Source organism: Hyperolius riggenbachi, chromosome 4, assembly GCF_040937935.1.
Source record: "Hyperolius riggenbachi isolate aHypRig1 chromosome 4, aHypRig1.pri, whole genome shotgun sequence".
Classification (NCBI taxonomy): domain Eukaryota; kingdom Metazoa; phylum Chordata; class Amphibia; order Anura; family Hyperoliidae; genus Hyperolius; species Hyperolius riggenbachi.
In genome coordinates this window covers 434,578,153-434,591,549 of record NC_090649.1, presented here as the reverse complement: position 1 = coordinate 434,591,549, position 13,397 = coordinate 434,578,153, and the positions used below count along the sequence as shown (strand labels likewise).

General features: G+C 43.5%; 1 protein-coding gene across 1 annotated transcript in view; it reads left to right on the top strand.

The window, feature by feature from the left end:
- TMX4 (thioredoxin related transmembrane protein 4) overlaps nt 1-13,397 on the top strand; it is a 111,000-nt gene that overhangs the window by 25,163 nt on the left and 72,440 nt on the right. Inside the window, exon 2 of the mRNA XM_068232507.1 lies at nt 12,121-12,236. Coding sequence (XP_068088608.1) covers nt 12,121-12,236 — 116 coding nt within the window. The remainder of the gene's footprint in view (nt 1-12,120; nt 12,237-13,397) is intronic.

Below are 13,397 nucleotides of genomic sequence, written 5' to 3'. Positions count from 1 at the left end.
CTTTAGACTAAAACTAGTCCTTGGTAAGAGTACTTGTAAAAGGTACAAACCGGAACAAAGAACATCTATCAGGCCCTAGGCAATGTAAGTGTGGGTACATGTAAGAATGATGTGCAGGTACCCTGCAGGGGAATGAGGAGATTGTAAACAGACAACACCTCTGTGTTCAATGTGGACAGCATTCTCAGTGGATTCCCTGCAGCTCTGTGGGGAGTGCATATGTAGAGTATAGTACTACTGTGTAACAAAGTAAACCTGAGACAGATGAAATTAAAGTTTTATACATACCTGGGGCTTCCTCCAGCCGCCTTCAGGATAATCAGTCCCTCGATGTCCTCCTCCACCACCTGGATCTTCTGCTATGAGTCCAGGTACTTGAGCCAGTCAGGCGTAGTGCGCATGCACACACTCCGCCGCCAGGAGCATACTACACCTGTGCAGCACTATTGCGCAGGTGCAGAATGTTCCTGGCTGTGGGAGCGGCATGCGGCCGGACAGCGCTGACTGGCTGAATTACCAGGACTCATAGCAGAAAATCCGGGTGGTGGAGGACAGCGAAGGACTGATTAGCCTGAAGGAGGCTGGAGGAAGCCCCAGGTATGTATAAAACTTTACTTTTCATCCGTTTCAGTTACCCTTTAATTTGTAGTCACCAATCCAAATATTAATAACATATCAAATTATTTGATTTCATCAGCAAAGGGAGTGCATACATTTGCATAAATCAGCATCAATGCAGAATTATTTCCATCTCGTTGACCATCTCTATTAGTGACACAGCTACACACCAGGCTTTATTCTTACAGCATAGATGTTATTTAGTATATATAAGAGATTCCTGTGTACACATCATACATACAGTCACAATCAGATATGTATATCTGACCTTAAAAATACGGGGACTGCTTTATTGAAGCAGCACAAGTAACTAATTTTGACTGGTTTATTTCATTTTTGTGGACTAAGCACAGCTATTACTGTATATATACTGTATATATACATTATTTTTAATGACTATTATCTGAGAAATAGAACATTTTATCATATTTTCTATTTTAATTACAGTTACAAATTCATTAGGAGTCGGAGTCGGTGCATTTTTTCTCCGACTCCGACTCCAGGCACCCAAAATTGCCCGACTCCGACTCCACGACTCCGACTCCACAGCCCTGGTCTCTGTGTGTGTGTGTGTGTGTGTGTGTGTGTGTGTGTGTGTGTGTGTGTGTGTGTGTGTGTGTCTCTCTGTGTGTGTGTGTGTGTGTGTGTGTGTGTGTCTCTCTGTGTGTGTGTGTGTGTGTGTCTTTGTGTGTGTGTGTGTGTCTCTCTGTGTGTGTGTCTCTGTGTGTGTGTGTCTCTGTGTGTGTGTGTGTGTGTGTGTGTGTGTGTTTTAATTGGGCATTTTACATTCTCATGCAACAGTTCATGGGCACGGAGACAAAGTCAGAGGGTGGAGTAACACAAGAAAATTAATGGTGAGTACATTAAGTACCATCTGGGCCCCCTATGCTTTAAAGTGTAGCTGAAGTGAGAGAGATATGGAGGCTGCAATACCTTATAGATATACTTATAAACAATGCCAGTTGCCTGGCAGCTCTGCTGATCTCTTTGGCATCAGTAGTGTGTGAATCACACACCTAAAAGAAGCATGTGGCATGTGTTGCCAGACCTCAGTCAGAAACCTCTGATCTGCATGCTTGTTTTGGGTCTGTGGTGAAAAGACGCAGGATCAGGAGAACAGACAGGAAAATTGCATTTTTTGAAAGGAAATAAATATGGCAGACTCCATATCACCTTTAGACCTGAGACACACTGTGTGCACTTTCTGGACGCTTTTCTGACCACCAGCGATGTCTGAGCGTTTTTTTTTTTTTAATGTTGCATTAAAATTGTGTTAGAATCACAGCAGTCACAATTTTTTAAAAAGTTGCCAGTAAGTGGGATTCAGTGGTGAATCGCAGCACATGTATGGAAACTTCAGAGAATGCAGTCTATGCACTCTCTGATGTCTCTGCGATCGCGTTTCCATAAGCGTGGCTGAAAGCGAGCATATGGGAATGAGCCGTAAGACCTTAAATTGAAACCGGGGTGAAGGGCAGATGGGACACAGATGTTCCTAGCTTCATGACATGCCTCTGTGTCCAAACACCGCCACTCTCTGCCCCCCCCCCACCAACGCTCTATGGCCCCCCCAAAATTAGCAACAATGATTGTCGCTATTTCGGAGGGTAATGGGGGAGAGGGATTCCCTGCTCAAAACGCCCACTTGGGGCGTTTCTGCAGGTTTTCCCCAGCAGTCATTGGGCAGCTCTCTCTCTGGCCTCGCCCCCTGCCGCTCGCCCGCCTAACTGCACGATGGCGAGAGAATCTCGATCTCCTTCCAGTGTCGTGACCCCAGAGGTCACAAAAGTGAAAGTCCGCCATAGCAGGCCAACAGAGCGGCGTGGATGGCAGCTACTTAATCCGCCCAGCCCCCAGGTTCAGGCAGTGTAGTTTTTTTTTGTTGTTGTTGTTTTTTATTATTATATTTGCCCACCTCGGGCTTTCTTTAAGTTGCAGCAGCTGCTCAGTACATCTGTTGGGAGTATTTTACAAGTTAGATTCTGGGTATCCATGAGAAAAAGCACTGTTGTGACACTAGGTGATTTTAGCTATTTTTCTTTTTTTTTTTTCTTGAATACACATAATGTAATGGTGCTTTTAATATCAGCTATTGTAACTAGCATGAAGGAGTTAATGCATATAGAAATAACAGCTCTGACTTGAAAGAACAATAACCTCCCTTGCCTGATTGTAATGATTTGTCCATGTAAATGTCTTGCTTGAAGCTAGTTTTGAGGATGATTAAGATTCAGCTCTGCTTTGAAAATTGAAGTACATTGTTTTATTTTCTCTGTCTTTATCTACACCCCCCCCCCTCCCCGCCCCCTCCTGAAAGCATCACACATTGTTTCATCTTAGAGATGTTCATTCATAATCCAAAGGGCAGATAGAAGCAATGTTACAGCCTGGAGACATTTAATTATTCTGTGCATGGGGCCATCAAGAGTATCCCAACAAAAGAAATTTCACTTCTCCCAGGGCTTGTTGATTGCCTTCTGTTGGCAGATCTAATTTATGCAGCTCAGTTCAATGTGGTAAACCTTGTATTGAATTGTATGTAATGGCAGCATAGATTTATATCGAACTCATTTTAACGGTACGTACACTCTTCTTGACTTATGCTGCCCATTGGGGATGAAGACCCGATACACTTGGGTTACAGTGCTGGCCGAGCTGCGCTGTACCATGACACGCAACGGGGGAGGGATGTAGGCAATGGTGTGTGTGTGTGTGTGTGTGTGTGTGTGTGTGTGTGTGTGTGTGTGTGTGTGTGTGTGTGTGTGTGTGTGTGTGTGTGTGTGTGTGTGTGTGTGTGTGTGTGTGTGTGTGTGTGTGTGTGTGTGTGTGTGTGTGTGTGTGGTTATTCCATCAGGTAGATGGAAGAGGAACTCCAGTGAAAATAATGTAATAAAAAAAGTGCTTCATAGTGCATCTATATAAATTATTTAGTCAATGTTTGCCCATTGTAAAATCTTTCCTCTCCCTGATTTACATTCTGACATTTACCACATGGTGAAATTTGTATTGCTGGCAGGTGATGTCAGTGGAAGGAGATGCTGCTTGCTTTTTTGGCAGTTGGAAAAAGCTGTAAACAGCTATTTCCCACAATGCAGTGAGGTTCACAGACAGGAAACTGTCAGGACCATGGTAGACATCACACTGTAGAGGGGTTTGACCAAAAAATCAGCCGTACAGAGTCCCCTGATGATCCGTTTGTGAAAGGGAATAGATTTCTCATGGGAAAAGGGGTATCAATTCTTGGTCACGGTTTCTCTTTAAGGAGGATACTTTCCACGAGCATAACCTTTATTAAGAATTACAACTTGCAAACAACTCTTCTCTGCTTAACAAAATATCATATGTCTTCTATAGCCATGGTTCACACAGCAACACTAAAAATAGCCTTCAGAAATTACTAGGCAATGTGCGGTAATGTCCCTTCTGGCTGCAAGCCAGAAAGGAAGTGAGGCTCTCTAGGGCTCACTTCCGGTGGCCGAAATTAGAATTACGTAGAAGCGTATTGAAAAAATACACCTTTATCCACACCACAATGCGAAAAATGTAAAAAAGCACATCACCATAGAGTTGCATGACTTCCGCACATGTTGCCGGACAACGCGCTGTTGCTTTCTAGTCAAATCGGGCACTTCAAGCGGATCGCATCGTGCTGAACCAAGTATGAAATACCCCATAGATTTTCATTGGTGTAGCATAACCCTGCGGCAAAACAGGGTAACACAACACGCCAGTGTGGAAGAGGCCTTAGTCTACTAAGCTCTGCACAGTCTCTCTTCTCCATACATCTCCTTACTAATTTCATGATACCACCCCACATGCCACATACAACCTTCTTCTGCTCTCTACTAGAATCGCCTCCTCACAATTGCATATATCTCACAAGCTTCTCTCCTTCACTGGTATTCCCTTTCAAGCGCATTCACTATCCAACCCTGGAGAACTCTAAAAACACTCAAAACTAACCTTTTCAGAAAAGTGCAAACTGTAATTAAAATAGAAAATATGATAAAATGTTCTATTTCTCAGATAATAGTCATCATAAATAATTTATACATACAGTAATGGCTGTGCTTGGTCCACAAAAATGTAATAAACCAATCAAAATTAGTTACTTGTGCTGCTTCAATAAAGCAGTCCCCGTATTTTTAAAGTCAGATTTACACATCTGATTGTGACTGTATATATGATGTGTACACAGGAATCTCTTATATACAGGGCTGTGGAGTCGGGGCAATTTTGGGCACCCGGAGTTGGAGTTGGAGTCAGTCGTGGTTTCATAAACTGAGAAGTCTGAGTTAGGAGTCGGAGTCGGGTGATTTATGTACAAAATCCATAGCCCTGTTAAATATTAGACTAAGGAGTCGGAGTCGGGGCCATTTTGGGTACCCGGAGTCAGAGTTGGAGATGGAGTCGTGGTTTCATAAACTGAGGAGTCTGAGTTGGAGTCGGAAGATTTTTGTACCGACTCCACAGCCCTGCTTATATATACGAAATAACATCTATGCTGTAAGTACAAAGCCTGATGTGTAGCCATGTCACTAATAGAGATGGTCAATGAGATGGAAATAATTCTGCGTTGATTCTGATTTATGCAAATGTACGCACTTGCTTTGCTCATGAAATCAAATAATTTGATATGTTGTTAAAATTTGGTTTGGTGACTATGAATTAAATGGTACCTGAGAAGGATGAAAAAAAGTTTTATACATACCTGGGACTTCTTCCAGCCCCCTTCAGGCTAATCAGTCCCTTGCTGTCCACCTCCGCCACCTGGATTTTCTGCTATGAGTCCCGGTATGTCAGCCAGTCAGCGCAGTCCGGACGCTTGTTGCTTCCACAGCCAGGAGCGTTCTGCACCTGCGCAACAGTGCTGCGCAGGTGTAGTACGCTCCCGGCGGTGGAGTGTGTGCATGCGCACTACGCCAGACTGGCTCAAGTACCTGGACTCATAGCAGAAGATCCAGGTGGCGGAGGAGGACAGCGAGGGACTGATTAGCCTGAAGGGGGCTGGAGGAAGCTCCAGGTATATATAAAACTTTAATTTCATCTGTCTCAGGTTTACTTTGTTACACAGTAGTACTATACTCTACATATGCACTCTCCACAGAGCTTCAGGGAATCCACTGAGAATGTTGTGCACATTGAACACAGAGGTGTTATCTATCACCCTAAACCTGGTTCAGATTGTGCATGAAGAATGTATAATAGAGGAAGAATCCCCTCACTCTCCTGCAGAGTACCTGCACATCACTCTTACATGTACCCACAGTCACATTGCCTGGAGCCTAATATGTTCTTTGTTCCAGTCTGTACCTTTTACAAGTACTCTTACCAAGGACTAGTTTTAGTCTATGACTAAAGGGAATAAATATGGCAGTCTCCACATCCTTCTCACTTCAGTTGTCTTTTCAAATTCCTAAGCGTTGGCAGTTAAGAGACGAATTTCATGTTACATACTTTCAATCAACAAGATTGTAATATGCAAATTAGAGGAGTCGGTGGAATCCTAAACTGAGGAGTCGGAATCGGTGGAATCCTAAACTGAGGAGTCGGAGTCGGTGGATTTTTGTACCGACTCCACAGCCCTGGTTGTGCAGAATCTGATCCAAGAACTCACTGATTCATAAGTAATTAACTTATTCGTCTGAGTTTTCTCCTAGGTGATATTTTCACTCTTTGTCAATACAGTGCCTTTCCCAAGTCACCAGCAAACAAAATACTCAAAATAATTTTGACAGTACTGGTTCACCTACTTTTTGGTACTTTTGTGAATGGAATGTGCTGAAAAGTAATTTTAAAAAAGTTGAATTATCTCAGAGGAAAAAAATTCAGGAGAAAAAGTAAATTGCATATGGGCCACTGCCTCTAAATGTACAGCTTACTGCTTGCTTTACCTTGTTTTCTCTCTATTCCTTTGAATTTTGCAAGGGTAGGGTTCTATTTCCTTTGTCTCATGTAATTGCGGTGTGTTTTGTTAGACGTGTTGCTTTAGTGACTTTGACAAGTCACCTGTCAACTCTGAAGAATTTGCCATTGCCTACGAGGACATTGTTTAAAAAACAAACAATGTAAAGCTGAACAGAGTACAGTATAATTTTGTTTTAGTAAACTCCAAGGGACCAGGCAAAGTGGTTTACTATATCAGAATTTGTCCTAGAAATGGCCCAGTGTGCCCTGGTACATTCTCTGCTGCAAAGGACCAACTTTGTCCACCCATGTAGGTACAGTACAAGCACTTGCACATTTGGTGGACTACAAGGTTAAAGAGAACCCGAGGTGGGATTTACTTAGGTTAGTGGGGCACAGAGGCTGGTTGTGCACACTAACACCAGCCTCTGTTGCCCCATGGTGTGCCTCTATGTCCCCCCTGCGCACCGCTATACCCCCCGCAGTGCTAGCGACACACATCGTGTCGCCAGCACAATGTTTACCTATGCCTGTCTGTTAGCGCCGCTCCCCCGCCTCCTCCGTATCGGCGCTACCCGCCCGCGTCCCTTCCCTCCAATCAGCGGGGGGGAAGTCTGATCGCCCTGCCTGCTATCTGATCTGTGCTGCGGGCTGAAGAGCCCCCGCAGCACAGATCATCCAAACCACCCGAAACCCGGGAGTGGTTAAATTCCACCTCGGGTTCTCTTTAAAGGACAACTGTAGTGAGAGTTATATAGAGGCTGCCATATTTATTTCCTTTTAAGCAATACCGATTGCCTGGCAGCACCAGAAACAAGCATGCAGCTAATCTTGTCAGATCTGACAATATTGTCAGAAACACCTGATCTGCTGCATGCTTGTTCAGGGTCTATGGATAAAAGTATTAGAGGCAGAGTATCAGCAGAATGCCAGGAAACTGGTATTGTTTACAAGGAAATAGATGTGGTAGCCTCCATATTCTTCTCACTACAGTTGTCCTTTAAAGGATACTCGAGGTGACATGATGAGATAGGCATGTGTATGTACAGTGCCTGGCACACAAATAACTTTGCTGTGTTCCTTTTTTTTCTTTCTCTGCCTGAATAAGTTAAACATCAGGTATGTAAGTGGCAGTTCCTGTCTGAGTCAGGACTGGGTCAGACTACAGTGTGACCCTCGCTGATAAGAAATTACAACACTTTCCTAGCAGGAAATGGCTTCTAAGAGCAGGAAAGAGTTAAAAAGGGTCAATCGTTCATAGATTTTTAGCTCTGGCATATTTCAATGAATGTGTCATTGAGCAAAAACAATAAAACAGTAAAAACTTAAAAAGTAGATTTAAATATAAAATAAAACTGTGGAATATTTTGAAGTCATTTTTAGGAGGAGAATAGATACAATTGTTTATTTCATTAGTTTATTTTTGGCGGTTTCGTCGTCTAACAGTCTCCTAGCGGTGATCACCTCTGGGCGACTGATGGAGGAGCGGAGCTTCGTCATTCACGCGGAGATGCGCGCTATCTCCTGCAAATCCCCACACCAGGACTTGACACCAATTGGCGTTAGGCGGTTTTGGGGCTGCCGCCTTGGTCACGCCTATTGGCGTTAGGCGGTCTTAAGGTGGTTAATATTTTCCCTCCTCCAGTGCTGTTTCGGGTCTCCTCTGATCTTCCTGACAGCCTCACGCTCTATGCTGCAAACCTCTGGCTCCTGATGAATGTCACGTAATCAGGAAAAGGAGGTGTGGAAGAACAGTGAGACTTCCAGGAAGAACAGAAGAAACACAATACATTGCTGGAGAAAATTAATATTACACTGCACCACTGCGCTACTCTGCCATGTGTGGAGATGGTGTTGGGGGAGGGGAGGTACGAGTGTGTTTTACTAGCCACATGGGGGGGACTGAGTTTTGGTGAGTTTACAAAAAAATAAGTTTGAGGGAGAGATTCTGTGTTTTAGATAACAAAATAAATATAAAACAATGATTTGTTTACCTTAAGTGTGTGAAGGGTAGAGAAACCGGTGAAATGTTCATAGGCTTGCACTGTATATGCTGTTAGACAGGGTGGGTACAAATAAATGTATTCCACTCACGTTTGTTTGTGACAAGTTTCAAAAACCATAAACCTTTCATCTACAGATAGGAGACGTTATGGCGGGACAGTTAGTTCAAATTTGTACCGTGCAGCAAAAAAAAAAAAGTTACATTTACCCGCACCCTCGTCTGTTTTGGAGAGATAATTTGTAAATCTATACTTTCAGCGGACTAGCAAGACAGACAACCTGTCTGAAACTGCCTGAAACATTACATTGCAAGAAGTTTGTGTCTGTTTTTTTTTGTTTTTACTTTTTCTTAATTTTCTTCTTTCTCTCTTTTTTTTTTTTTTTTTTTTTTTTTTTTTTTTGTAATGCTGTAAATTTTTTTTTTTTTTAATCATAATTTGTTTTCCTTTAATGTGTATGTATGGAAAAAGAGTTGTGATTTTTAATGAAATGTTGTATTAGGTAGTGTTTATGGTATACAGGGTGTGCTGTGCAGCTCATTTTAATCCCTGTGATTGACTTTCATGGGCTATTTCTGCTTTAGCAGTGGCTAGCTATAGAAGGGAAGACAGTACGGCCTGGTGCACACCAAAAACCGCAAGCAGATCCTCAAAACGCTAGCGTTTTTAGCTGCGTTTTTTCTTATTTTGGAGTGTTTTGCGGTTTTGTGCTGCGGTTTTTGGTACAGCAGATTACAGATATTGTTACAGTAAAGCTGTTACTGAACAGCTTCTGTAACAAAAACGCCTGGCAAACCGCTCTGATGTAGCATTTTTCAGAGCGGTTTGCGGTTTTCCTATACTTTACAATGAGCCAGAAACGCCTCCGCAATCCAAAATCTGCAGCAGCCCGGGAGTATGTGTTTCAGCAAAACGCCTCCCGCTCTGGTGTGCACCACCCCATTGAAATACATTACCCTAGGGTTTCCACATCCGTAATCAGATCTGAAAACGCTGCCGAACCGCTCTGGTGTGCACTAGGCCTACATGTAAATTTTACTGCCGTTTATACATAGTAAGTAATGGGCCTTGTGCAAATGGCACAAAGTGTGTTATATACATAACATGCACATTGCTTGTGTAATGCACGTTATGCAAATACCAAAACACGTGCTGAGCAAACACTGTGTGCTTTACATGCAAATCCCCAATTGCGCTATTTGCGCAAGCCACGGTACATTCTTTGCATAGTGCGCTGTCTGCAGGTATACATTTTACTGGCAGCTAGTGCATCTGCCCCATAGGGAGGATTGAAATTTTGTAATTTAGCTCCGTGATTAAAGCACATCTGAAGTGACATGTGGCCTGATGCATAAACCTACAATAATATTGTTGTGCACAGGCAGTGCATGGCAATATTACTGGGTACAAAAGCCAGCAGAGAGCCGCACGCTACGATATAAGCTTAATGAGTGTCACCAGTGTACCCCAGATCATGCCATTTACGGAACATGCAGTAATAAGCACCGGTAATATTGTTGTGTGCTGCCTGTGCTCAGCCCCTGATGAGATAAACATAGGTACTCAGTGTTCTCCCCAGAAATTTTTTCCAGCCGGGTGGCATGAAAAAGCAGCCGGGTGGAGCAATATGATAGAATGCAGGGCCAGCACTTCTCTGCACAACTCTGCTTACAGCAGAGTAGGTGGTGAGCCGATGACAGCCGGGTGCTCACCAAAACTTGCCGGGTGGAGCACCCAGCTAAAAGAGCCTGGGGAGAACACTGGTACATATAGTTCTAGCCCTAGTAAGAAATTGTCTGAAGTCCCTTTCTGTTTTCTATGCAAATCAGCTTGTCGAACAACTGGTCGATTCTGTCTGTTTCCTGAATAGTAAATGGAAGCCAAAAGGGCTTTAAAGGGAACCTAAACTGAGGACATGTATTTTTCCTTTTAAAATAATACCAGTTTCCTTACTCTCCTTCTGATCCTATGTCTCTAATACTTTCAGCCTCAGCCCCTCAAGCAAGCATGCAGATCAGGTGCTCTGACTGAAGTCAGACTAGATTAGCTGCATGCTTGTTTCACGTGTGTGATTCAGCCACTTTTGCAGCAGAGATCAGCAGGAATACCAGGCAACTGGTATTGTTTAAAAGGAAACATCCATATCCTTCTCAGTTTAGGTTCCCTTTAAGTGAGGCTTCTGATAAGGGTTTAGTGCTGGGAAGTTCAGCTCAGCAAGGCAGATTTGTCACAGCTGTTGTTTAGAATTGTAAGTCCTTAAACTGAAAATAAAAACATGAGAGCCAGTTCTATGTTCTATTTAATGTTAGTACAGTGTATACAGCTTACAGCCCGCTGTGAAATGGAAGTGTTTGTAGCCAATAGGCAGCCCAGGGTGTTCCCTGATCTCTTTGGAGGGCAAAATCAGTTGTGTTGTGTTTGTATTATTAACCACAGCAATATGGGGGCTAATTTGATATATTTGTTATGATCCTTATCGCTTAGGCATGCCTGACTCTTAATTTACCCAAGTAAACCAGTGACATTGTTCTTTGAAATGACAACTGTAATAAAAGGGATATGGAGGCTGTCCTATTTCTTTCCTTTTCAGCAATACCAGATGCCTGCTAATAGTATGCTTCTAATGCTTTTAGCCATAGACCGTGAGCAAACATATGCGGACAGGTGTATTGTTAGATCTGCCAAGATTAGCTGCATGCTTGTTTCTGGTGTTATTCAGACACCCCTGCAGCCAAATAGATCAGCTGGGGCTGCCAGGTAACTGGTATTGTTTAAGAGTAAATAAATATGGCAGCCTCCATATACCTCTCACTTCAGTTGTCCTTTAAGCTAAAAGAAGAACTTTTCAGGAAGCCCTTTTCAACATAATCTGAGTTTGCACCTTAGAGATCTGGCCCAGGTTGAATGTGTTGGCAGTGGGACTCTCTACATAATATGCTACAACACTACTAGTGCTTAGGATACAAAGAGACTCAAATTGATCAGACATGTGGTCCATTAGAAATCCCTGTCGTTATTTTGGCCATTTCTGGATTACAGGCTGTTTTCAAGAATATGGACACTAATATGTACCCTAATGCTTCACAAGTGACCTAGGACATGCGTTGCTGGAGGTCCTATCCTGGGTGCTTGTAGGCAGAAGCAGAGCAAGGTCATCCACCAGGCAACCTAGGCCGGTGCCTGGGGCCTAGTGGCTGTCAAGGAGCCCAATAGCCACCTTCTCTGACCTCTCTCCACTTCAGCTTACCAAAAAGATCACAAGGGGGGCCCAAATTTTCTACCTTGCCTAGGGCCCCATTACTTCATAATCCATCTCTGGGCAGAAGGGTGGGTGTGACTGTAAATGTGAAGTAGAATGGATGATCACTTTACACCAGAGGTGCCCACACTTTTTCGGCTTGTGAGCTACTTTAAAAAATTAGCAAGGCAAAATGATCTACCTATGTACAATTTTAGGAGCACACTTGAATATACTGAATGGAAAATGTAGTGGGGTCGGGATCTACCATAAATCCTTTGTGATCTACCGGTAGATCGCGATCTACCTAATGGGCACCCCTGCTTTACACTAATGCACTGTTTGTTATTTCAGCCACGCTCCCTGGTGTCCCGCCTGCCAGCAAATCCAGCCAGACTGGGAGAATTTTGCAAAACAAGGTCCAGTCCTCGATGTTAATGTTGCCAAAGTGGATGTCACAGCAGAACCCGGTAAGCAACATTATTCACCAGAAACTTGAGTTCAGGACTTTTATTGGTTTGCTTTAGAATTAGAATTAAAAAAAGATGACCGTGAAATTTCCTCCGGATCGCCTTGCCCCTCCCTGATTTTGTTTTTTCTTGTGAAGTCCTTTTGGCCATCTTCAGGGTTTCAGTGCTGTTGGCTACTCTCTCACAGTGACTGTGCCCCGGCCTCTGTATTGGTGCAGAGGTTGTAGGGTGACATGGGGCTGGGATGCCTGCACTTCTATTGTAGGTTCTGCCAGGGCTGTGGAGTCGGTACAAAAATCTTTCAACTCCGACTCCTCAGTCTATGAAACCACCGACTCCCACTCCGACTCCAGGTACCCAAAATGGCTCTGACTCCTTAGTCTAATACTTACCAGGGCTGTGGATTTTGTACAAAATCATCCGACTCCCGACTCCTCAGTTTATTAAACCACCGACTCCAACTCCGGGCACCCAAAATTGCTCTAACTCCGACTCCACAGCCCTGGGTTCTGCACCTCTGTGCCAGAGCTAGGCAGACATGTTCAGGCCAACAATCTGATCATATTTTTTTTTTCTATCAGTCAAGGTCAGAAACGTTCAGGGGATGTAATTTAAATCTCATCATATGGACCAGTGAGGTGGATCAAGTCATTTTAGGGTGGTGATTGGCTGGCGTCTAACAGACACCAGTGTTATTTATTACAAAGGGGGCAATCGGGCAGTGAGGTAGGCACCCGATGTGTCCAGCAGCAGATTGGAATTAATGGTTGAAGACGATCGTCTACAAATAGCAGTTGTTTAGGTGTTGGGGATGAGGAGGTTTGTTTTAGGCTCTTATTGGGAGAGAGGGTTGTTGCGGTTAGGCATTTTAGGTTAAGTTTTCTTTTTTTTTAGGCAGTTCGAGGGGAGGGATCAAGGGAGTGTCAGGTAGTGCATAGTAAAATGACAGTAATCTAAATCTTTTACTGCCGCAATACTTACTGCCAATGAGGGGAAGGGGGAAAGTGACAGTCCGATCTGCAGGCAATTTAAAGGCCACATTATACTGTTATACTGGAGAGGAGCAGAAACTGCATATGACTGAGAATACACACACTTGTTGATATGATTAGGTTAATTCAATTGTCATTTTAGGTAGAATTTAAAAGGCATAAGCCTAAT